At 46.8% G+C, this 25982-nt stretch overlaps 1 protein-coding gene across 5 annotated transcripts in view; it reads left to right on the top strand.

Annotated features, from left to right (window-relative positions):
* Positions 1 to 25982, top strand: part of LOC110531704 (ATP-dependent chromatin remodeler CHD3) — a 56426-nt gene that overhangs the window by 4598 nt on the left and 25846 nt on the right. For 2 of the 5 annotated variants that reach the window (XM_021615035.3, XM_090183761.1), the window contains exons 7-27: positions 3518 to 3650; positions 3910 to 4091; positions 7734 to 8006; positions 8186 to 8389; positions 8627 to 8844; positions 9051 to 9182; positions 9400 to 9496; positions 9678 to 9869; positions 10016 to 10216; positions 13300 to 13437; positions 16010 to 16131; positions 16653 to 16826; positions 17050 to 17191; positions 20032 to 20163; positions 20270 to 20387; positions 20573 to 20697; positions 23480 to 23711; positions 24056 to 24225; positions 24602 to 24779; positions 25161 to 25226; positions 25633 to 25721. In XM_021615035.3, coding sequence (XP_021470710.3) covers positions 3518 to 3650; positions 3910 to 4091; positions 7734 to 8006; positions 8186 to 8389; positions 8627 to 8844; positions 9051 to 9182; positions 9400 to 9496; positions 9678 to 9869; positions 10016 to 10216; positions 13300 to 13437; positions 16010 to 16131; positions 16653 to 16826; positions 17050 to 17191; positions 20032 to 20163; positions 20270 to 20387; positions 20573 to 20697; positions 23480 to 23711; positions 24056 to 24225; positions 24602 to 24779; positions 25161 to 25226; positions 25633 to 25721 — 3318 coding nt within the window. Of the gene's footprint in view, positions 1 to 3517; positions 3651 to 3909; positions 4092 to 7733; positions 8007 to 8185; positions 8390 to 8626; positions 8845 to 9050; positions 9183 to 9399; positions 9497 to 9677; positions 9870 to 10015; positions 10217 to 13299; positions 13438 to 16009; positions 16132 to 16652; positions 16827 to 17049; positions 17192 to 20031; positions 20164 to 20269; positions 20388 to 20572; positions 20698 to 23260; positions 23297 to 23479; positions 23712 to 24055; positions 24226 to 24601; positions 24780 to 25139; positions 25227 to 25632; positions 25722 to 25982 lie in introns of those variants that run through there. The other 3 variants (XM_021615033.3, XM_021615034.3, XM_090183762.1) reach the window with 2 other exon arrangements.

Below are 25982 nucleotides of genomic sequence, written 5' to 3'. Positions count from 1 at the left end.
TCAGTTCAGTTCAATTTAAGGGCTTTATTGGCATGGGAAGCATATGTTTACATTGCCAAGGCAAGTGAAATAGATAAACAAAAGTGAAACAAACAATAAAAAATTTACAGTAAATGTTACACTCACAAAAGTTCCAAAAGAATAAAGACATTTCATATTTCATATTATGTGCAAATAGTTAAAGTACAAAAGGGAAAATAAATAAACATAAATATGGGTTGTATGTACAATGGTGGTTGCTCTTCACTGGTTGCCCTTTTCTTGTGGCAACAGGTCACAGATCTTGCTGCTGTGGTGGCACACTGTGGTATTTCACCAAATAGATATGAGAGTTTATCAAAATTGGGTTTGTTTTCAAATTCTTTGTTGGTCTGTGTAATCTGAAGGAAACATGTGTATCTGATATGGTCACACATTTGGCAGGAGGTTAGGAAGTGCAGCTCAGTTTCCACCTCATTTTATGGGCAGTGTGCACATAGCCTGTATTCTCTTGAGAGCCAGGAGCAAGGCTTTGCTCACTGAGTGTGTACATAGTCAAAACTTTTCCTTTTATTTAGGGTCAGTCACAGTTGTCGCTGTGCAGGGCCAAATTGTCTCTGTTTAGGGCCAAATAGCATTCTAGGTTGCTCTGTTCTTTCCAATGTGTCAAGTAATTCTCTTTTTGTTTTCTCATGATTTGGTTGGGTCTAATTTTGTTTCTGTCCTGGGGCTCTGCAGGGTCTGTTTTTGTTTGTGAACAGAGCCCCATGACCAGCTTGCTTAGGTGACTCTTCTCCAGGTTCATCTCTCTGTAGGTGATGGCTTTGTTTTGGAAGGTTTGAGAATCACTTCCTATTAGGTTGATGTAGATGGCTCTTTTCTGGATTTTAATAATTAGAAGGTATCGGTCTAATTCTGCTCTGCATGCATTATTTGGTGTTTCACATTGTACACAGTGGCTATTTTTGCAAAATTCTCTCTCTCTCTCTCTCTCTCTCTCTTTCTCTCTCTCTATATATATATATATAATGTAATGACAACAAGCTCAGTGCGATGATGCTGTGACACACCGCCCCAGACCATGATGGACCCTCCACCTCCAAATCGATCCCGCTCCAGAGTACAGGCCTTGGTGTAATACTCATTCCTTCGACGGTAAACGCGAATCCGACCATCACCCCTGGTGAGACAAAACCGCGACTCGTCAGTGAAGAGCACTTTTTGCCAGTCCTGTCTTGTCCAGCGACGATGTCTGGTGAGGACCTGCCTTACAACAGTCCAACAAGCCCTCAGTCCAGCCTCTCTCAGACTATTGCGGACAGTCTGAGCACTGATGGAGGGATTGTGCATTCCTGGTGTAACTCGGGCAGTTGTTGTTTCCATCCTGTACCTGTGATGTTCAGATGTACCGATTCTGTTCAGGTGTTGTTACTCGTGGTCTGCCACTGCAAGGACTATCAGCTGTCCATCCTGTCTCCCTGTAGCACTGTCTTAGGCGTCTCATAGTACGGACATTGCAACTTATTGCCCTGGCCACATCTGCAGTCCTCATGCCTCCTTGCAGCATGCCTAAGGCATGTTCACGCAGATGAGTAGGGACCCTGGGCATCTTTGTTTTGGGGTTTTTCCGAGTCAGTAGAAAGGCCTCTTTAGTGTCCTAAGTTTTCATAACTGTGACCTTAATTGCCTACTGTCTGTAAGCTGTTAGTGTCTTAACCACTGTTCCACAGGTGCATATTGATTAATTGTTTATGGTTCATTCCACAAACATGGGAAACAGTGTTCAAACCCTTTACAATGAAGATCTGTGAAGTTATTTGGATTTTTACAAATTATCTTTGAAAGACAGCGTCCTGAAAAAGGGACGTTACTTTTTTTGCTGAGTATATACAGTGCCTTGCGAAAGTATTCGGCCCCCTTGAACTTTGCGACCTTTTGCCACATTTCAGGCTTCAAACATAAAGATATAAAACTGTATTTTTTTGTGAAAAATCAACAACAAGTGGGACACAATCATGAAGTGGAACGACATTTATTGGATATTTCAAACTTTTTTAACAAATCAAAAAACTGAAAAATTGGGCGTGAAAAATTATTCAGCCCCCTTAAGTTAATACTTTGTAGCGCCACCTTTTGCTGCGATTACAGCTGTAAGTCGCTTGTGGTATGTCTCTATCAGTTTTGCACATCGAGAGACTGAAATGTTTTCCCATTCCTCCTTGCAAAACAGCTCGAGCTCAGTGAGGTTGGATGGAGAACATTTGTGAACAGCAGTTTTCAGTTCTTTCCACAGATTCTCGATTGGATTCAGGTCTGGACTTTGACTTGGCCATTCTAACACCTGGATATGTTTATTTTTGAACCATTCCATTGTAGATTTTGCTTTATATTTTGGATCATTGTCTTGTTGGAAGACAAATCTCCGTCCCAGTTTCAGGTCTTTTGCAGACTCCATCAGGTTTTCTTCCAGAATGGTCCTGTATTTGGCTCCATCCATCTCCCCATCAATTTTAACCATCTTCCCTGTCCCTGCTGAAGAAAAGCAGGCCCAAACCACGATGCTGCCACCACCATGTTTGACAGTGGGGATGGTGTGTTCAGCTGTGTTGCTTTTACGCCAAACATAACGTTTTGCATTGTTGCCAAAAAGTTCAATTTTGGTTTCATCTGACCAGAGCACCTTCTTCTACATCTTTGGTTTGTCTCCCAGGTGGCTTGTGGCAAACTTTAAAATACACTTTTTATGGATATCTTTAAGAAATGGCTTTCTTCTTGCCACCATTCCATAAAGGCCAGATTTGTGCAATATACAACTGATTGTTGTCCTATGGACAGAGTCTCCCACCTCAGCTGTAGATCTCTGCAGTTCATCCAGAGTGATCATGGGCCTCTTGGCTGCATCTCTGATCAGTCTTCTCCTTGTATGAGCTGAAAGTTTAGAGGGACGGCCAGGTCTTGGTAGATTTGCAGTGGTCTGATACTCCTTCCATTTCAATATTATCGCTTGCACAGTGCTCCTTGGGATGTTTAAAGCTTGGGAAATATTTTTGTATCCAAATCCGGCTTTAAACTTCTTCACAACAGTATCTCGGACCTGCCTGGTGTGTTCCTTGTTCTTCATGATGCTCTCTGCGCTTTTAACGGACCTCTGAGACTATCAAAGTGCAGGTGCATTTATACGGAGACTTGATTACACACAGGTGGATTGTATTTATCATCATTAGTCATTTAGGTCAACATTGGATCATTCAGAGATCCTCACTGAACTTCTGGAGAGAGTTTGCTGCACTGAAAGTAAAGGGGCTGAATAATTTTGCACGCCAAATTTTTCAGTTTTTGATTTGTTAAAAAAGTTTGAAATATCCAATAAATGTCGTTCCACTTCATGATTGTGTCCCACTTGTTGTTGATTCTTCACAAAAAAATACAGTTTTATATCTTTATGTTTGAAGCGTGAAATGTGGCAAAAGGTTGCAAAGTTCAAGGGGGCCGAATACTTTTGCAAGGCACTGTATCTAACTCAATCCCTTCCTCTCAGAGTGGTGATGATGTTGATGAGGAGGACTCGCTGCAAGAGGACTCCAGTGTCCACAGCTCCTCGGTCCGCTCCGACAGCTCCTCCCGGGTCAAGAAGAACAAGAGAGGACGCCCGGCCAAGAAGAATAAGAAAAGTAAACAAAATGTTCCATAAAAAAAGGTTATAAACTCTGAATCTGTCTGACTTATGCTCAGCATGTGATGTGTCTCTGTCTTTTCTCCTTCTCCCTCTCTCCCACCCCTCTCTCTTATCCCCCTTCCCTTTTCCCTCCTCATTTTTCCCTCCCCATTTTCTCTCTCTCTCTCTCTCGCTCTCTCTTTTCTCTCTCTCTCTCTCTCTCTCTCTCTCTCTCTCTCTCTCTCTCTCTCTCTCTCTCTCTCTCTCTCTCGCAGTGCTGGATGAGGGTGAGGTGGAGGGGGATGGTTATGAGACAGACCACCAGGACTACTGTGAGGTGTGCCAGCAGGGAGGGGAGATCATTCTGTGTGACACCTGTCCTAGGGCCTACCACCTGGTCTGTCTGGAGCCTGAGCTGGAGAAGGCCCCCGAGGGCAAGTGGAGTTGCCCACACTGTGTGAGTACCGTACCGTAATCCTCAAAGTTGGTGTTAATAATCCTCAAGTCTGCCTATTTGACTGATTGTTTATGTCAGCATTACAGACCGAGCTGCGTGCAATGCTACTGTTAGTGTGTACTCTATTCACAGTGAGCTTTCGGAAAGTATTCAGACCCCTTGACTTTTTACACATTTTGTTACGTTCCAGACTTATTCTAAAATTGATTAAATTGTTTTTTCCCCCCTCCTCAGTCTACACACAATACCCCATAATGACAAAGAAAAAAATGTTTTTAGGTATTTTTGCTAAATAAAAAAATGTCAAAACCCGTAAATATCACATTTACCGTTGAAGTCGGAAGTTTACAGACACCTCAGCCAAAGACATTTAAACTCAGTTTTTCACAATTCCTGACATTCCTAAAAATTCCCTGTTGTAGGTCAGTTAGGATCACCACTTTATTTTAAGAACGTGAATTGTCAGAATAATAGTAGAGAGAGTGATTTATTTCAGCTTTTATTTCTTTCATCACATTCACAGTGGGTCAGAAGTTTACATACACTCAATTAATATTTGGTAGCATTGCCTTTCAATTGTTCAACTTGGGTCAAACATTTCAGGTAGCCTTCCACAAGCTTCCCACAATAAATTGGGTGAATCTTTGCCCATTCCTCCTGACAGAGCTGGTGTAACTGAGTCAGGTTTGTAGGCTTCCTAGCTCGCACACACTTTTTCAGTTCTGCCAACAAATTTTCTATGGAATTTAGGTCAGGGCTTTGTGATGGCCACTCCAATACCTTGACTTTGTTGTCCTTAAGCCATTTTGCCACAACTTTGGAAGTATGCTTGGGGTCATTGTCCATTTGGAAGACCCATTTGCGACCAAGCTTTAACTTCCTGACTGATGTCTTGAGACGTTGCTTCAATATATCCACATATTTGTTTTGCCTCATGATGTCATCTATTTTGTGAAGTGCACCAGTCCCTCCTGCAGCAAAGCACCCCCACAACATGATACTGCCACCCCCGTGCTTCAAGGTTGGGATGGTGTTCTTTGGCTTGCAAGCCTCCCCCTTTTTCCTCCAAACATAATGATGGTCATTATGGCCAAACAGTTCTATTTTTGTTTCATCAGACCAGAGGACATTTCTCCAAAAAGTACAATCTTTGTCCCCATGTGCAGTTGCAAACCGTAGTCTGGCTTTTTTATGGCGGTTTTGGAGCAGTGGCTTCTTCCTTGCTGAGCGGCCTTTCAGGTTATGTCGATATAGGACTTGTTTTTCTGTGGATATAGATACTTTTGTACCTGTTTCCTCCAGCATCTTCACAAGGTCCTTCACTGTTTTTCTGGGTTTGATTTGCACTTTTCGCACCAAAGTACATTCATCTCTAGGAGACAGAACGCGTCTCCTTCCTGAGCGGTATGATGGCTGCGTGGTCCCATGGTGTTTATACTTGCGTACTATTGTTTGTACAGATGATCGTGGTACCTTCAGGCGTTTGGAAATCGCTCCCAAGGATGAAAAAGACTTGTGAAGGTCTACAATTCTTTTCTGAGGTCTTGGCTGATTTCTTTTGATTTCCCCATTATGTCAAGCAAAGAGGCACTGAGTTTGAGGGTATGCCTTGAAATACATCCACAGGTACACCTTCAATTGACTCAAATGATGTCAATTAGCCTATCAGAAGCTTCTAAAGCTATGATATAATTTTCTGGAATTTTCCAAACTGTTTAAAGGCACAGTTAACTTAGTGTATGTAAACTTCTGACCCACTGGAATTGTGATACAGTGAATTATAAGTGAAATAATCTGTCTGTAAACAATTGTTGGAAAAATTACTTGTCATGCACAAAGTAGATGTACTAACTGACTTGACATGTTAACATGACATTTTTGGAATGGTTGAAAAATTAGTTTTAATGACTCCAACCTAAGTGTATGTAAACTTCCGACTTCAACTGTACGTAAGTATTCAGACCCTTTACTCAGTACTTTGTTGAAGCACTTTCGGCAGTGATTACAGCCTTGAGTCTTCTTGGGTATGACGCTGAAAGCTTTGCACACCTGTATTTGGGGAGTTTCTCCCATTCTTCTCTGCTGATCCTCTCAAGCTCTTTCAGGTTGGATGTGGAGCGTCGCTGCACAGCTATTTTCAGGTCTCTCCAGAGATGTTTGATCAGGTTCAAGTCCGGGCTCTGGGTGGGCCACTCAAGGACATTCAGAGACTTTTCCCGAAGACACTCCTACGTTGTCTTGGCTGTGTGCTTAGGGTCGTTGTCCTGTTGGAAGGTGAACCTTCACCCCATTCTGAGGTTCTGAGCGCTTTGGAGCAGGTTTTCATCAAGGATCTCTCTGTACTTTGCTCTGTTCATCTTTCCCATGATCCTGAATCGTCTCCCTGCCGTTGAAAAACTGAGTGGCTTTCAGCTTGCCACTCTACCATAAAGGCCTGATTGGTGGAGTGCTGCTGAGATGGTTGTCCTTCTGGAAGGTTAATCCATCTCCACAGAGGAACTCTGGAGCTCCGTCAGAGTGAACATTGAGTTCTTGGTCACCTCCCTGACCAAGGCCCTTCTCCCCCGATTGCTCAGTTTGGCCCGGCGGAGTCTTGGGTTCCAAACTTCTTCCTTTTAAGAATTCTGGAGGCCACTGTGTTCTTGGGGACCTTCAATGCTGCAGAAATATCTTGGTACCCTTCCCCAGATCTGTGCCTCAACACAATCCTGTCTCTGAGCTCTATGGACAATTTCTTCGACCGTATGGCTTGTTTTTTGCTCTGACATGCTCTGTCAACTGTGGGACCTTATACAGACAGGTGTGTGCCTTTCCAAATGATGTCCAATCAATTGAATTTACCACAGGTAGACTCCAATCAAGTTGTAGAAAAATCTCAAGGATGATTCATGGAAACAGGATGCACCTGAGCTCAATTTCGAGTCTCATACCAAAGGGTCTGAATACTTATGTAAGTAAGGTATTTCAGATTTTTTATTTTATACATTTGCAAACATTTCTAAAAAAAAACAGTTCTTGCCTTGTCATTTTAGGGTATTTTTGATTTAACACATTTTAGAATAAGGCTGTAATGTATCAAAATGGGTATGGATAAAGTCAAGGGGTCTGAGTACTTTCTGAATGCACTGTAAGGTATCATCAGACATGTAAACCCTACCGATGATGATAATGGATCAAATTATTTTATTTACTTATTACTTCCCCATACACTCTTCTCATGTCCTCCTCCTGTCCTCCTCCTGTCCTCCTCCTGTCCTCTTGTCCTGTCCTCCTCCTGTCCTCCTCTTCTCCTCTCCTGTCCTCCTCCTGTCCCCCTACTGTCCTCCTCCTGTCCTCTTGTCCTGTCCTCCTCCTTTTCTCCTCTTCTCCTCTCCTGTCCTCCTCCTCTTCTCCTCTCCTGTCCTGTCCTCTTCCTCTTCTCCTCTCCTGTCCTGTCCTCTTCTCCTCTCCTGTCCTCCTCCTCTTCTCCTCTCCTCTCCCGTCCTGTCCTCTTCTCCTCTCCTGTCCTCCTCCCCTCCTCTTCTCCTGTCCTCTTCCACTCCTCTTCTCCTCTCCTGTCCTCTTTCTCTCCTCTTCTCCTCTCCTGTCCTCTTTCTCTCCTCTTCTCCTCTCCTGTCCTATTCCTCTCCTCTTCTCCTGCAGGAGAAAGAGGGGATCCAGTGGGAAGCGAAGGATGAGGACTTTGAGGAGTTTGAGGAGGAGAGTGAGGACATGGTGGTACCAGAGGTACCTGGGGTTGGACTGCTGGTAGGACTGGAGGAAGAGGAGGATGACCACATTGAGTTCTGCAGGGTCTGTAAAGATGGGGGGGAACTATTGTGCTGTGACACCTGCACTTCCTCCTACCACATCCACTGTCTCAACCCGCCCCTGCCTGAGATCCCCAACGGAGAGTGGCTGTGTCCACGCTGCACTGTAAGTCTTGTTTGTTTATCATTATGTGCACAATGCCACATTATGTGCACAATGCCACCAAATGCAAAATGTCCACATTGTGTGGACAATAAAGCTTTCCTATTGTATTCTATTCAATCTACTCTACTTTACCTTACTCTAATTTATTCTGATTCTGCATTTTCGTCTTCTACACCCAGTGTCCTGCTATCAAGGGCAGGGTGCAGAGGATCCTCCACTGGCGATGGGGCGAGCCCCCCGATCCTGTACCCGTGCCTCCCGCCCCCGATACCCCTCCTGATGCTCCTCCGCCACCCCCCATGAAGGGCAGGGCTGAGAGGGAGTTCTTTGTCAAGCTGACTGGACAGTCCTACTGGCACTGTACCTGGATCACTGAACTGCAGGTGAGAGGGAAATAGAGGGAGATGAGAGGAAAGGGAGAGAGAAGTAGGCAGGGAGGGAGGGAGAGAGAGAGAGAGTGAAACAGTTGGAGGAGAGGCTGATGTAATGATATGAAAAACGACAAGACGCTTAGCATGCAAGTATCCTACACACTTCCCTTCCTTGTTTTCATTCAACACATTCTCTCTTTCCTCCATCTATTCCTCTCTTCTTTTTTCTCTTCTTTACCATCCGTCTAGCTGGAGATCTTCCACTCTGTGATGTTCCGTAACTACCAGAGGAAGACAGATATGGAGGAGCCTCCCAGTCTGGACTATGGGTCGGGGGGAGAGGAGGAGAGTATTAAGAGTGAGAAGAGGAGGCTGAAAGACCCAGACTATGCTGCCCTGGATGACAAGTTCTATAAATACGGCATCAAGCCTGAATGGATGATGGTCCACCGCATCATCAACCACAGGTACGTGTGCATGTGGGGATGGGGGGGGGGGGAGCGGGGTTGGGGTGTGTGAGATGGGGGTGGGTGGGTGGGCGGGGTGTGTGTGTATGTATGTGTGTGTGTGCTAGTTTATTATTGTGTGCAGTTCTGTCCATAATGTGTGTGTACGTGTGTGTGTGTACGTGTGTGTACGTGTGTGTACGTGTGTGTGTGTGTGTGTTTCCCAGTATGGACAAGAAAGGGATATACCACTACCTGGTCAAGTGGAGAGACCTGACCTACGACCAGTGCACATGGGAGAGAGACGATCTGGAGATGCCAGAGTTTGTCATTCACAAGGCCAACTACTGGGCACACAGGTACTGGACTAGTGGACTGGCCAAATGGCATCCATGTTGGCACTTAACACTACTACAGTGAATCTGTCTTAATAATGTCAGTGTCAACATGGTAAACGTCACAGTTCTACATCACAAACCAAGTTTGGCAAACCTTGTATGCTGTTGTAAATAGCTCAGGGACACTGGATTGATGATTGATAGATTGATTGATGGATCAATTGATTGATTGGTTCAGGGATGAGGTGATGAAGGAGGCCCCAGACATGCCGAGGAGGATGAGGAGGATGAGGATGGAAGAGAGTGAAGACCCCCACAGATCACCTGTCAACGACGTGAGTTCTGATTGGCTCACTCACTCTGTAACGGCCACATCTATTGGTCGTCATTCCGGTAGCCGATCAACTCTCACTACCAAGTCAAAACTCTAGTGTCATTCTGTACAATGATGTCAATGATGTTTATCTCCATTTTTCCCCCCTTACATCACCATCCCTCTTTCTCTTTATCTTCCAGCCTACGATAAAGTACGAGGAGCAGCCAGACTTTGTGACGGCGACGGGGGGCACTCTGCACCTCTACCAGCTGGAGGGACTCAACTGGCTGCGTTTCTCCTGGGCACAGGGCACTGACACCATCCTGGCAGACGAGATGGGGCTGGGCAAGACTATCCAGACCATCGTCTTCCTTTACTCACTCTTTAAAGAGGTAGGACGGCACCGTTAGGAGCCCTGTGTTCTCTGTGCTATGCAAATTCCCTCTTGAGTATCATGTTGTCATTTTAATAGAATAATAAAGTATTCTATTCATCTTTGTATAAAAAAAATCTCTCCTACCCTCTTCCCCCCACCAAGGGCCACACTAGGGGCCCGTTCCTGGTGAGTGCCCCCCTCTCCACCATCATTAACTGGGAGAGAGAGTTTGAGATGTGGGCCCCTGACTTCTACGTGGTGACCTACACAGGAGACAAGGACAGCAGAGCCATCATCAGAGAGAACGAGCTGACCTTCGACGACACGGCCGTACGGGGAGGGAGGAAAACCTTCAAACTGAGGGTGAGGACGGACGGGAGGGAGGGAGGGGAGGAGGGGGCAGAGGAACGACATGAGAGAAAGCTCAGATCTGTTCATCCCATCTTCTAAAAAAGAAAAAAATCAAATATCTGCTTCTGTTTCTCTCTGTCCCTCTCCCTCTCTCCCCTCTCTATCCCCCCTCTATCCCCCCTCCTCTCTCTCTCCCCTCTCTATCCCCCCTCTATCCCCCCTCCTCTCTCTCTCCCCTCTCTATCCCCCCTCCTCCTCCCTCTCTCCCCTCTCTATCCCCCCTCTAACCCTCCTCTCTCTCTCCCCTCTCTCTCCCCTCTCTATCCCCCCTCCTCCTCTCTCTCTCCCCTCTCTCTCCCCTCTCTATCCCCTCTCTATCCCCCCTCTATCCCCCCTCTATCCCCCCTCCTCCTCTCTCTCTCCCCTCTCTATCCCCCCTCTATACCCCTCCTCCTCTCTCTCTCCCCTCTCTATCCCCCCTCTATACCCCTCCTCCTCTCTCTCTCTCCCCTCTCTATCCCCCCTCTATACCCCTCCTCCTCTCTCTCTCCCCTCTCTATCCCCCCTCTATCCCCCCTCCTCCTCTCTCTCTCCCCTCTCTATCCCCCCTCTATCCCCCCTCCTCATCTCTCTCTCCCCTCTCTATCCCCCCTCTATCCCCCCTCCTCATCTCTCTCTCCCCTCTCTATCCCCCCTCTATACCCCTCCTCCTCTCTCTCTCCCCTCTCTATCCCCCCTCTATACCCCTCCTCCTCTCTCTCTCCCCTCTCTATCCCCCCTCTATACCCCTCCTCCTCTCTCTCTCCCCTCTCTATCCCCCCTCTATACCCCTCCTCCTCTCTCTCTCCCCTCTCTATCCCCCCTCTATCCCCCCTCCTCCTCTCTCTCTCCCCTCTCTATCCCCCCTCTATCCCCCCTCCTCCTCTCTCTCTCCCCTCTCTATCCCCCCTCTATCCCCCCTCCTCCTCTCTCTCTCCCCTCTCTATCCCCCCTCTATCCCCCCTCCTCCTCTCTCTCTCCCCTCTCTATCCCCCCTCTATCCCCCCTCCTCCTCTCTCTCTCCCCTCTCTATCCCCCCTCTATCCCCCCTCCTCCTCTCTCTCTCCCCTCTCTATCCCCCCTCTATCCCCCCTCCTCCTCTCTCTCTCCCCTCTCTATCCCCCCTCTATCCCCCCTCTCCTCCTCTCTCCTCCTCTCTATCCCCTCTCTATCCCCCCTCTATCCTCCCTCTCTCCCCTCTCTATCCCCCCTCTATCCTCCCTCCTCCTCTCTCTCTCCCCTCTATCCCCCATCCTCCTCTCTCTCTCCCCTCTCTATCCCCCCTCTATCCCCCCTCCTCCTCTCTCTCCCCTCTCTATCCCCCCTCTATCCCCCCTCCTCCTCTCTTTCTCCCCTCTCTATCCCCCCTCTATCCCCCTCCTCCTCTCTTCTCCCCTCTCTATCCCCCCTCTATCCCCCTCCTCCTCTCTCTCTCCCCTCTCTATCCCCCCTCTATCCCCCCTCCTCCTCTCTTTCTCCCCTCTCTATCCCCCCTCTATCCCCCCTCCTCCTCTCTCTCTCCCCTCTCTATCCCCCCTCTATCCCCCTCCTCCTCTCTCTCTCCCCTCTCTATCCCCCCTCTATCCCCCCTCCTCCTCTCTCTCCCCTCTCTATCTCCCCCCTCTATCCCCCCTCCTCCTCTCTCTCCCCTCTCTATCCCCCCTCTATCCCCCCTCCTCCTCTCTCTCTCCCCTCTCTATCCCCCCTCTATCCCCCCTCCTCTCTCTCTCCCCTCTATCCCCCCTCCTCCTCTCTCTCTCCCCTCTATCCCCCCTCCTCCTCTCTCCCCTCTCTATCCCCCTCTATCCCCCCTCCTCCTCTCTCTCTCCCCTCTATCCCCCCTCCCCCTCTCTCTCTCCCCTCTCTATCCCCCCTCTATCCCCCCTCCTCCTCTCTCTCTCCCCTCTATCCCCCTCCTCCTCTCTCTCTCCCCTCTCTATCCCCCCTCTATCCCCCCTCTATCCCCCCTCCTCCTCTCTCTCTCCCCCCTCTATCCCCCCTCCTCCTCTCTCTCCCCCCTCTATCCCCCCTCCTCCTCTCTCTCTCCCCTCTATCCCCCCTCCTCCCCTCTCTATCCCCCCTCTATCCCCCCTCCTCCTCTCTCTCTCCCCTCTCTATCCCCCCTCTATCCCCGTTCTCCTCTCTCTCTCTCCCCTCTATCCCCCCTCTATCCCCCCTCCTCCTCCCCTCTCTCCCCCCTCTATCCCCCCTCCTCCTCTCTCTCTCCCCTCTATCCCCCCTCTATCCCCCCTCCTCCTCTCTCTCTCTCCCCTCTATCCCCCCTCCTCCTCTCTCTCTCCCCTCTATCCCCCCTCCTCCTCTCTCTCTCCCCTTTCTATCCCCCCTCTATCCCCCCTCCTCCTCTCTCTCTCCCCCCTCTCTCCCCCCTCTATCCCCCCTCCTCCTGTCTCTCTCCCCCCTCTATCCCCCCTCTATCCCCCCTCCTCCTCTCTCTCTCCCCCCTCTCTCCCCCCTCTATCCCCCCTCCTCCTGTCTCTCTCCCCCCTCTATCCCCCCTCTATCCCCCCTCCTCCTCCTCTCTCTCTCCCCCCTCTCTCCCCCCTCCTCATCTCTCTCTCCCCTCTATCCCCCCTCTATCCCCCTCCTCCTCTCTCTCTCTCCCCTCTATCCCCCTCTATCCCCCCTCCTCCTCTCTCTCTCCCCTCTATCCCCCCTCCTCCCCTCTCTCTCCCCCCTCTATCCCCCCATCTTCCTCTCTCTCTCCCCCCTCTCTCCCCCCTCTATCCCCCCTCCTCCTCTCTCTCTCCCCCTCTATCCCCCTCCTCCTCTCTCTCTCCCCTCTATCCCCCATCCTCCTCTCTCTCTCCCCCCTCTATCCCCCCTCTATCCCCCCTCCTCCTCTCTCTCTCCCCTCTCTATCCCCCCTCTATCCCCCCTCCTCCTCTCTCTCCCCTCTCTATCCCCCCTCTATCCCCCCTCCTCCCCTCTCTATCCCCCCTCTATCCCCCCTCCTCCTCTCTCTCTCCCCTCTCTCCCCCCTCTATCCCCCCTCCTCCTCTCTCTCTCTCCCCTCTATCCCCCCTCCTCCTCTCCAGAGAGAAGCCCCTATAAAGTTCCATGTCCTGTTGACGTCCTATGAGCTGGTGACGATAGACCAGACCTCCCTGAAGTCTATAGACTGGGCCTGTCTAGTGGTGGACGAAGCCCACCGCCTCAAGAACAACCAGAGCAAGGTAGGCTGCACCTGTTTGGTTTTGTGTGTGTGCGTTTGTACTGTTTTTAACTTTGGCCAATCAGATCACGTCTCTCTGTTCCTACTCCCCCGTCCTACACGCAGCAACTCAAGAAGGAGACACCAACACAGAGAATAGTGAGGCGCTGGACAGAGGAGGCAGACTCAATGCTGCAGGACTGTTTTGAGAATACTGATTGGAATACGGTCAAAGCTTCATCCACCCAGGACTCATCCATCAACATTGAGGAATATACATCGTCAGTCACAGGCTTCAATAGGAAATGTGTTGATGATGTTGTACCCACAATAAGAATCCAGACATACCCCAAGCCGCTGGTGTAGTGGAGGGTATACGCAGGTATATGCCATATACCCACTTATTCTTCAGTGGGCATTGCTGTATACTCACTTCTTAATCACCAGAAGCTCCATTCCACGTTATACTGATTGAGGACATCTAGTTGAAGGCGTAGGAAGTGCTTCCAGATCTCAATCTTATTTGCAAGTGGATAGGCGATGACTTAAAATTAGACATGTATTCAGAATTTCACTTCCTGTTTGGAAGATTGCCTGCCCTATGAGTTCTGTTATACTCACAGACATAATTCAAACAGTTTTAGAAACATCAGAGTGTTTTCTATCCAATAGTAATAATAATATGCATATATTAGCAATCTAGGACAGAGTAGGATGAAGTTCACTATGGGCACGCAATTCATCCAAAGTGAAAATACTGCCCCCTATCTCCAACAAGTTTTAAGCAGGTTACCTTAGTGTTCTTGGGCACAGGGACTATGGTGGTATTACTGACTCAGACAGGGAGTAGTTGAACATGTCAGTGAAGACATTTGCCAGTTGGTCAGGTCATGCTCGGAGTACACATCCTGGTAATCCGTTTGGCCCTCCGGCCTTGTGAATGTTGACCTGTTTAAAGTTCTTACTCACATTGGCTGCGGAGAGTGTGATCTCACAGTCGTCCGGAACAGCTGAAGCTCTCATGCATGTTTCAGTGTTATTTGCCTCGAAGTGAGCATAAAAGTTATTTAGCTCGTCTGGTAGGCTCTTGTCACTGGGCAGCTCTCAGCTGTGCTTCCCTTTGTAGTCTGTAACAGTTTGCAAGCCCTGCCACATCCGAAGGGCGTCTGAGCCAGTGTAGTACGATTCGATCTTGGTCCTGTATTGACGCTTTGCCTGTTTGATGTTTTGTTGGAGGGCATAGCAACATGGGTGACTAACATGATTAGGATGATGCCTTTGGCTGCTAGACAATGAAACAAAGTTGAAAGAAAACCAATAGAACACATATGAGGAAGTCTTTATAAAAAATAATTGCCTTCCCGTTTCTATGGTGGATTTTGGCTACATGCTACTTTGAAGCAAGGTAAGACATGCCTCATAATATGAAGTAAAACCAATTAAGGAACAGGTCAAATATAGCGATGCTAATGAAAGGCAAACCCATCTTCTGGTAGATTGAAAGGCTTTCCCAAAAACCTTCTCTATTAAATGTTAGCTAGATACAAAGTATCCTACCTGTCAGAAACAGATCATGATTATTTGCATAATTCCAGTGGCCTTTTCCTTTGCAAACTCCATCTCATGTGCTAGAAACATGCTAATCAAACAATAGTGCTAGGTGCCTGCACACGTGAAGTAAAGGGTAACTTTTTTTTTTAAATCTAAGAAATGTTGATTTTCCCAGATCTCAAAGGTGGTCTCTTGATGTGGTTTAAGCATTGTTATTGACTTAGAACATACAATGATGTTGTTTTTCTGTTAAAAACTGTGTGACTTTGAGAACGAAAACCTGGAAACAAAATTGGGTAAAATCTGTAACCTGTACATATCTAACTCAGTTTATCAGTTTCAATAGTAGGCCTACTATTAGCCTACTGCATAGAACAGCTTGGGTTGGCCTGACTGTGAAAGACCAATGTGGGATTTATCATTGTAGGTTCATAGTGTATGTAATTGTTTCTCAATTTTTCAGACAGGGTGCCTTTCCTTTGCCGGACAGGGCGTTTGGAGAAAAATTGGCAAAATTTGAGTATACCTACTTTTCAAGGCACCGCTACACCACTGCCCCAAACAAAAACCCTGGATGAACGGAGATATCCGTACAATGCTGATAGCCCGTACTGCAGCATTCAATGTCAGCAGAACGAACCCCGATGACTTGGTAGCACGCAACGCGTACAAGGCGAGCAGTTACGCAAATCCATTAGGGACGCCAAAGGCAATACAGACTCAAACCTTGAATTGACGTTCGACAACTCAGACTCACTCCGTATGTGGCAAGGACTACACACTACCAAAGACTACAAAGGCAAATCCAGCTGTGAGGTGCCCACTGAATCCTCCCTCCCAGACGAGCTCAACACATTCTATGCTCACTTCGAGGAAGACAATACCGAGCCATCCAGGAAGACTCTCGCTAATCATAAAACCTGAAAACTTCACAAATACAATTTGAAACCTTACAGAATTTCCTCTTGAAAGACAATGAACGTCACCAATCAATCAATCGTTGAATCAATCAATTAATTATTGCCTGTGGTTTCTCTCCTCAGTTCTTCAGACGTCTGAATGACTATACGATTGACCACAAGCTGCTGCTGACTGGTACTCCTCTACAGAACAACCTGGAGGAGCTGTTTCACCTGCTCAACTTCCTCACTCCCAACCGTTTCAAGTAGGGTAACACACGCACACACATATTCACATAATGGCTGTGTTTACACAGACAGACTAATTCTGATCTTTTGCCACTAATTGGTATTTTGACCTATCAGATCAATAATTAGGCCAAATATCAGAATTGGGCTCTCTGTGTAAACACAGCCATATAAACACATACGCATAACATGTACATATAGACTGACACCGACTTGGACGTATGTGGATGTATAGATGCACACACTCAAAGGCTGTGTTTAGACAGGCAGCCCAATTATGATCTTTTTCCCCCACTAATTGGTCTTTTGACCAATCAGATCAGCTCTGAAAAAGAGCTGACGTGAAAAGATCTGATGTGATTGGCCAAAAGACCAATTAGTGGAATCGAGCTGCTTGTCCAAATGCAGCCATATATGCAAGCAAACCACTCACACACAACACAGCCATGCATCTGTACTTCTATTTGCATGTTTTCAACCTAAATAGCCTCCATTCACCAGACATGCTTTCACTATCTCTCTCTCCCTCCCTCTGTAGTAATCTGGAGGGGTTCCTGGAGGAGTTTGCAGACATCTCCAAGGAGGACCAGATCCAGAAGCTCCATGACCTGCTGGGTCCCCACATGTTGAGGAGGCTGAAGGCTGACGTCTTCAAGAACATGCCGTCCAAGACTGAGCTCATCGTACGAGTGGAACTAAGCCCCATGCAGAAGTAAGGAGGAGCGGGGTGGAGAGAGAGTGGGGAGGGGTGGGGGAGGATGCATGAAGGGAGAAAGGAGAGGAGAGGAATGAAAGGACAGGAATAGTGAAAAAGAGGGAAGAGAGGAGGGAAAGGCGTATGGTTGACAAAGAGACTGAAAAAGAGAGAGTGACAAGATAATCATAAAAATAATCACACACTAACTGTGTCTTTCTTCATTGATGTATTATAAAAGGAAATACTACAAGTTGATTCTGACGAGGAACTTTGAGGCTTTGAACTCTAAAGGAGGAGGTAACCAGGTGTCTCTACTCAACATCATGATGGACCTGAAGAAGTGTGCCAACCACCCCTATCTCTTCCCTGTCGCCTCCATGGTAACTATGATCATAATGATACACTGAGTGTACAAAACGTTAGGAACACCTGCTCTTTCAATGATTGACTGACCAGGTGAATCAAATCATATCAAATCGAATTTGTTGGGGCGGTATGCGAATTGGAGTGGGTCTACGGTTTCTGGGATGATGGTGTTGATGTGAGCCATGTCCAGCCTTTCAAAGCACTTCATGGCTACTAACATGAGTGTTACGGGTCGGTAGTCATTTCAACAGATTACCTTCACTTTCTTGGGCACAGGGACTATGGTGGTCTGCTTGAAAGATGTAGGTATTACAGACTCGGTGAGGGAGAGGTTGAAAATGTCAGTGAAGACACTTGCCAGTTGGTCCGCACATGTTCTGAGTACACGTCCTGGTAATCCGTCTGGCCCCGTGGCCTTGTGAATGTTGACCTGTTTAAAGGTCTTACTCACATCGGCTACGGAGAGCGTGATCACACAGGCATCTGAAACAGCTGGTGCTCTCATGCATGTTTCAGTGTTGCTTGCCTCGAAGCGAGCATACAAGGTATTTAGCCCGTCTGGTAGGCTTGCGTCACTGGGCAGCTCACGTCTGAGTTTACCTTTGTGGTCCGTAACACTTTGCAAGCTCTGCCACATCTGACGAGCGTCGGAGTCAGTGTAGTAGGATTCAATCTTGGTCCTGTATTGACACTTTGCCTGTTTGATGGTTCATCTGAGGGCATAGCGGGATTTCTTATAAGCTTCCGGATTAATGTCCCGCTTCTTGAAAGCGGCAGCTCTCGCCTTGAGCTCGGTGCAGATGTTACCTGTGGGGACAATATCGTCAATGCACTCATTGATGAAGCCGGTGACTGAATGCCATTGGATGAATCGCGGAACATATTCCAGTCTGTGCTAGAAAAACAATCCTTAAGCGTAGCATTCGCGTCATCTGACCACTTCCGTATTGAGTGAGTCACTGGTACTTCCTGCTTTAGGTTTTGCTTGTAAGCAGGAATCAGGAGGATATAATTATGGTCAGATTTGCCAAATGGAGGGCGAAGGAGAGCTTTGCATGTGTCTCTGTGTGTGGAGTAAAGGTAGTCTAGAGTTTTTTCCCTCTGGTTGCACATGTGACATGCTGGTGGAAATGAGATAAAACGGATTTAAGTTTTCCTGTATTAAAGTCCCCGACCACTTCTGGATGAGCATTTTCTTGTTTACTTATGGCCATAAATGCGGCCTTATGGCTCATTGAATTTTTTTTACATTTTTTTATTTCACCTTTATTTAACCAGGTAGGCTAGTTGAGAACAAGTTGTCATTTGCAACTGCGACATGGCCAAGATAAAGCATAGCAGTGTGAACAGACAACACAAAGTTACACATGGAGTAAGTAAACAATTAACAAGTCAATAACACAGTAGAAAAAAAAGGGGGAGTCTATATACATTGTGTGCAAAAGGCATGAGGAGGTAGGCGAATAATTACAATTTTGCAGGTTAATAACACTGGAGTGATAAATGATCAGATGGTCATGTACAGGTAGAGATATTGGTGTGCAAAAGAGCAGAAAAGTAAATAAATAAAAACAGAATGGGGATGGGGTAGGTAAAAATGGGTGGGCTATTTACCGATAGACTATGTACAGCTGCAGCGATCGGTTAACTGCTCAGATAGCAGATGTTTGAAGTTGGTGAGGGAGATAAAAGTCTCCAACTTCAGCGATTTTTGCAATTCGTTCCAGTCACAGGCAGCAGAGAACTGGAACGAAAGGCGGTCTTACTGCCACTTTCGGTTTGTGGTGGTAAATAGATGGCTATGAAAAATATGGTAGATAGAGTGGTCTACAGCTTATCTTGGTAGATAGTGTGGTCTACAGCTTATTATGTTGTACTCTACCTCAGACGAGCAATACCTCGAGCCTACCTTAACATTAGACATTGCGCACCAGCTGTTATTTACAAATAGACACAAACCCCCAACCCTACCAGACGTAGCTGTTCTGTCCTGCCGATGTACGGAAAACACAGCCAACTGTATATTATGCGTGTGGTCGTTCAGCCACGACTTGGTGAAACATAAGATATTACAGTTTTTAATGTCCCATTGGTAGGATAGTCTCGAACAGAGCCCATCCAGTGTTTTCTACAGTGTTTGCACGCTAATAGAACAGATGGTAGAGGTGAGTTACCCTCTTGCCGACGAATTCTCACCAGGCACCCTGATCTGCGCCCCCTGTATTTCCTTATTTTCTTCATGTGAATGATGGGGATTTGGGCCTTGTCTGGGAGCAACATTATACCCTTCGTGTCAGACTCATTAATTAAGGTGAAAGCTATGGTCCCTTGTTGATGTCACCTGTTAAATCCACTTTAATCAGTGTAGATGAAGGGGAAGAGACAGGTTAAAGAAGGATTTTTAAGCCTTGAGACAATTGAGACATGGATTGTGTATGTGTGCCATTCAGACGGTGACTGTGCAAGACAAAATATTTAAGTGGCCTTTGAACGGGTTATGGTAGGAGGTGCCAGGCGCATTGGTTTCAGTGTGTCAAGAACTGCAATGCTGCTGGGCTTTTCACTCCTAACAGTTTCACGTGTGTACCAGTAATGGTACCATGTACCAAAACGGTGACACATTTTGGTAGGTTTGAGTAGTATAGCTACAATTGTATTCAGCCTATTTCAGTCTAAGGGGGGAAAAAACCTAGGAATATGCATTAATGTAAACATGACCACAAATGTTCATTGAAATGAAAGAGTTTACGTTCTTTCAGTTATTCAAGTTCAATAAAGAAGTTATATCTATATATAATGTATGAGTTATATGTCATCACATGGCCATGGTGTGTTGTCTTTACCGTGGTATTAGGAAGCCCGCAAGACGGCGAGCGGAGCGTACGAGGGCATGGACCTCACAAAGGCTTCTGGGAAACTGACTCTGTTGCAGAAGATGATGAGGAAACTGAAGGACCAGGGACACCGGGTGCTAGTCTTCTCACAGGTTGGTACACACACGCGCACACACACACGCAAATACAAACATGCGCGCTGTTAGCAGTTCCGTAACCATTTCTCTTCTCTCTCCTGCTCTCCTCCCTCCCTGGTAGATGACTAAGATGTTGGACCTGTTGGAGGACTTCCTGGACTTTGAGGGTTATAAGTACGAGAGGATCGACGGAGGAGTCACAGGAGCTCTGAGACAGGAGGCCATAGACAGGTTCAATGGTGAGGCAGACGCTCAGTCCACTGCAGGTTCTAGAAACAAATACAAATATTTCCATTTAGATGAAAGGGAACATTGCGATTTTTTTCCTTCTCGTTATCAGTGTCTAATCCAATTTATTTCTCTCCCCCCATCTCACTTTCTGTATCTCCTTCTCTCTCTCTTTCCCTCTGTCTCACTCTCTCAGCTCCTGGTGCTCCTCAATTCTGTTTCCTGCTGTCCACCAGGGCAGGGGGTCTGGGTATTAACCTGGCCACAGCAGACACTGTTGTCATCTTCGACTCAGACTGGAACCCCCACAATGACATCCAGGTAGACTGTCACTTGAATGTTGAAATAATTTCCATTATCGAGAAAAGAAACAAGTTTTAAGGACATTCATGTAGAATTTACATACATTTCCATGCACTTACTTTTTGCTCTTTAAACACCATACAAACAGTAAATAAATGGCTAATCTGCCTTTGCCTTCCATCCTGCTAGCTAACGTTTAATCGCTGGAAAATAAATGGGACGAACAGAAAGCACGTATATACCTACCAACGGGACATTAAAAACTGTAATATCTTATGTTTCACTGAGTCGTGGCTGAACGACGATATTAAGAACATACAGCTGGCGGGTTATACACTCTATCAGCAGGATAGAACAGGAGCCTCTGGTAAGACATGGGGCGGGGGCCTATGCATATATGTAAACAACAGCTGGTGCATGATATCTAAGGAAATCTCTAGGTTTTTCTCGCCTGAGGTAGAGTATCTCATGATAAGCTGTAGACCACACTATCTACCTAGAGAGTTTTCATCTGTATTTTTTGTAATTGTCTACATACCACCACAGAGCAATGCTGGCACTAAAACCGCACTCAATGAGCTGTATACCGCCATAAGCAAACAGGAAAACACTCATCCAGAGGCGGCGCTCCTAGTGGCCGGAGAATTTAATGCAGGGAAACTTAAATCAGTTTTACCTCATTTCTATCAGTATGTTAAATGTGCAACCAGAGGGAAAAAAAATTCAAGACCACCTTTACTCCACACACAAAGACGTGTACAAAGCTCTCCTTCCCCATCCATTTGGAAAATCTGACCATAATTATATCCTCCTGATTCCTGCTTATAAGCAAAAATTAAAGCAGGAAGCACCAGTGACTCAGTCTATAAAAAAAGTGGTTAGATGAAGCAGATGCTAAACTACAGGACTGTTTTTCTGGCACAAACTGGAATATGTTCCGGGATTCTTCCGATGGCATTGAGGAGTAACCCGGAAGCTTATAAGAAATCCCGCTATGCCCTCCGACGAACCATTAAGCAGGCAAAGCGTCAATACAGGACCCAGATCGAATCGTACTACACCGGCTCCGATGCTCGTCGGATGTGGCAGGGCTTGCAAAATATTACAGACTACAAAGGGAAGCACAGCCGAGAGCTGCCCAGTGACACAAGCTGACCAGACGAGCTAAATAACTTTGATGCTTGTTTCGAGGCAAGTAACACTGAAACATGCATGAGAGCATCAGCTGTTCTGGATGAGTGTGTGATCACGCTCTACGCAGACAATGTGATTAAGACCTTTAAACAGGTCAACATTCACAAGGCTGCAGGGCCAGATGGATGACCAGGACGTGTATTGCGAGCATGCGCTGACCAACTAGCAAGTGTCTTCACTGACATTTTCAACCTCTCCCTGTCTGAGTCTATAATACCAACATGATTCAAGCAGACCACCATAGTGCCTGTGCCCAAGAACACTAAGGTAACCTGCCTAAATGATTACCCGTCTGTAGCCATGAAGTGCTTTGAAAGGCTGGTCATGGCTCACATCAACACCATTATCCCAGAAACCCTAGACCCACTCCAATTTGCATACTGCACCAACAGATCCACAGATTATGCAATCTCTATTGCACTCCCCACTGCCCTTTCATACTTGGACAAAAGGAACACCTATGTGAGAATGCTATTCATTGACTACAGCTCAGCGTTCAACACCATAGTGCCCTCAAAGCTCATCACTAAGCTAAGGACCCTGGGACTAAACACCTCCCTCTGCAACTGGATCCTGGACTTCCTGACGGGCCGTCCTCAGGTGGTAAAGGTAGGTAACAACACATCCGCCACGCTGATCCTCAACACAATGGCCCCTCAGGGGTGCGTGCTCAGTCCCCTCCTGTACTCCCTGTTCAATCATGACTGCACGGCCAGGTATGACTCCAACACCATCATGAAGTTTGCTGATGACACAACAGTGGTAGGCTTGATCACCGACAATGATGAGACAGCCTATAGGGAGGAGGTCAGAGACCTGACAGTGTGGTGCAAGGACAGCAATCTCTCCCCCAATGTGATCAAGACAAAGGAGATGATTGTGGACTACAGGAAAAGGAGGACTGAGCACGCCCCCATTCTCATCGACGGGGCTGTAGTGGAGCAGGTTGAGAGCTTCAAGTTCCTTGGCGTCCACATCACTAACACACTAACATGTTCCAAGCACACCAAGACAGTCATGAAGAGGGCACGACAAAACCTATTCTTCCTCAGGAGATTTGGCATGGGTCCTCAGATCCTCAAAAGGTTTTACAGCTGCACCATCGAGAGCTTCCTGAGTGGTTGCATCACTGCCTGTTACGGCAACTTCTCTGCCTCCGACCGCAAGGCACTATTCCCCCCTATTCTACGCTGCTGCTACTCTCTGTTATTATCTATGCATAGTCACTTTAATAACTCTACCTACATGTACATATTACCTCAATTACCTCGACACCGGTGCCCCCACACATTGACTCTGTACCGGTACCCCCTTTATATAGCCCTGCTGTTGTTATTTACTGCTGCTCTTTAATGATTTGTTATTCTTATCTCTTACTTTTTTTTAGGTGTTTTCTTAAAACTGCATTGTTGGTTAAGGGCTTGTAAGTAAGCATTTCACTGTAAGGTCTACTACACCTGTTGTATTCGGCACATGTGACTTATACAATTTGATTTGATTTAATGGTTAATTCCTTAATCCCTTTTCTCTCTCCCTCATTCTGTGTCCATTCCCTACCTATCTCACTCTTTCCTCCCTCCTCTTCTCCCTCCTTCTCCCTCACAAGGCATTCAGTCGCGCCCACCGCATCGGGCAGGCCAACAAGGTGATGATCTACCGTTTTGTGACCCGTGCCAGTGTGGAGGAGCGCATCACCCAGGTGGCAAAGAGGAAGATGATGCTGACCCACCTGGTGGTGAGGCCCGGCCTGGGCTCCAAGGCTGGATCCATGTCCAAACAGGAGCTGGACGACATCCTCAAGTTCGGCACCGAGGAACTCTTCAAGGACGAGATCGAATGTAAGTGACATTTGTTGATTGGTTTGATTTGACTGATAATCGATTGTGGGGGATGGGAGGAGGATAGGAGAAAGGGAGAGGGGGAGTTGGAAGGATAGAGGAGGAGGATGGAGGGATTTCAGAGGAAGAAATGCAAGGATAGGACATTTATTTTGGGTATATGTTTAGATGTCAGAGATTTGGGAGAATTCTGTAACATACATTGCATTTTGGGGGTTGTTACATACATCTTTATAAAGATCGATTTTAGTCACATCCTAATCTGTGTTTCACCACCGTTTTCTATTCCCCCAATGTCCTCTCACCACCACGTATGTCCCCTCTCTCTCCTATACGCTGTCCAGCGGGGGACAACAGGGATGATGAGGGCAGTGTGATCCACTATGACAGCTCGGCCATCGAGAGACTGCTGGACCGGAGCCAGGACGCTACAGACGACACAGACATGCAGAACATGAATGAATACCTCAGCTCCTTCAAAGTGGCCCGCTACATGGTTCGAGAGGAGGATAAGGTGAGAAAGGGAAGGAGGGAGAGAGGGAAGGAGAGAGAGAGGGAAGGGAGAGGTGAGGTTTTGGGGGGGGGGCAGTTGGGGAATACCTCAGCTCCTTCAAAGTACCTGGCTACATGGTTTGAGAGGATAAGGTGATGTACAGAGAGAGCGATGGAGAAAAGCTGTTGGAGAGAGAAGTGATAGATAACATTACTGTTTTTGTACGCTTTAATGTATACAAAAATGTGTATGGCACTTTAGTGTACTTTTAAAAATATTGATCTATGTGTAAACTGTTAACACTGTCCATTGAGCTATTATACGGGTTTATAAGTAGATTGTATCACACTGGTTGTATGTAAACTTTACTTCCATGTTCTTGCATGTGTGTATCCAGATTGAGGAGGTGGAGCGTGAGATCATTAAGCAGGAAGAGTGTGTGGACCCAGAATACTGGGAGAAGCTGCTGAGACATCACTATGAGCAACAACAGGAGGACCTGGCTAGTAAACTGGGCAAGGGCAAGAGGAACCGCAAGCCTGTCAACTACAACGACGCAGCACAGGAGGACCAAGGTAGGTAGTTGGGAACTGTCAGTCCTGGTTGTCATGGAGATGGATGGAGGTGTCGTTTATGTTATTAGCATGCATCACTATGACAACATGGGCCATTTTGTACTGTCACACCTTAGGCATTCTGAATAACTTCTTCTTCTTTTTTATAATTAAAGAAGGGTTAGACTCCTCCTACTTTGTATTGGCCCATATATTGGTTCATCCATGATTGTTTTAAATAAAAGCTGTGCTCTTTGCTAGAATTAGATCATGTAATATGGTCTCTGTGCTATACGTTAGGTATTGCTAAAGTATTGCTAATGGTAGCCGCATGGGGCCAGTGGGCCTAGCCTATTGACGGTACACCATGTGCTGTTTCAGAGTGGCATGCTGGTATTTCAGATAACCAGTCCGAGTACTCTGTGGGCTCTGAGGAGGAGGATGAAGACTTCGATGAGAGGCCAGAAGGTATGCCTAAGTACACAAGACACAAACACATTTGGAATGAAGCCTCTTCTGTTGAATGTGTTGGGATGGATCACGTGTTAAACTTCTGTCCTCGACGGCCGAAGGTCTGCTGGTTTTAGCTCCTCCCTTGTACTTGATTGATTAGTAAGGAACTCCCCTCACCAGGTTGTCTAGGGCTAATTGGACAGAAGTTGAAAGGAAATAACGAAAACCAGCAGACACACAGCCCTCCAGGAATTGACTTTGACACCCCTGTAACAGATGGATGATTAGATTTCAGATGATATGGCTGCTTCACTCAAGTACCATAATGACTATGCTGCTTACTCTCCTGATTTCCCCTCACTCTCTCTCTCTCTCTCTCTCTCTCTCACCCCCCCTTCATATTCTCTCTATCTTCGTCCAGGTTCTCGCCGACAGTCCCGTCGCCAGATGAGGAACGAGCGAGACAAGCCACTTCCCCCCCTGTTGGCCAGAGTAGGGGGAAACTTGGAGGTTAGAGACAACAACTTATCTGCTATTCTTGACATAAGAATTTATACATTCTGTATAGGGGTTATGGATATTATACAGTTGACGTAAACCTTTGCCAAATACATTTAAACTCAGTTTTTCACAATTCCTGACATTTAATCCTCGTAAACATTCCCTGCCTTAGGTCAGTCAGGATCACCACTTTATTTTAAGAATGTGACATGTCAGAATAATAGTAGAGAGAATGATTTATTTCAGTTTTTATTTCTTTCATCACATTCC

The sequence above is a fragment of the Oncorhynchus mykiss genome, chromosome 9, assembly GCF_057628025.1.
Source record: "Oncorhynchus mykiss isolate SJ-2025 chromosome 9, ASM5762802v1, whole genome shotgun sequence".
NCBI lineage: Eukaryota > Metazoa > Chordata > Actinopteri > Salmoniformes > Salmonidae > Oncorhynchus > Oncorhynchus mykiss.
Note: the sequence above shows the minus strand (reverse complement) of the source record. Positions and strands in the feature narration are given on the sequence as shown.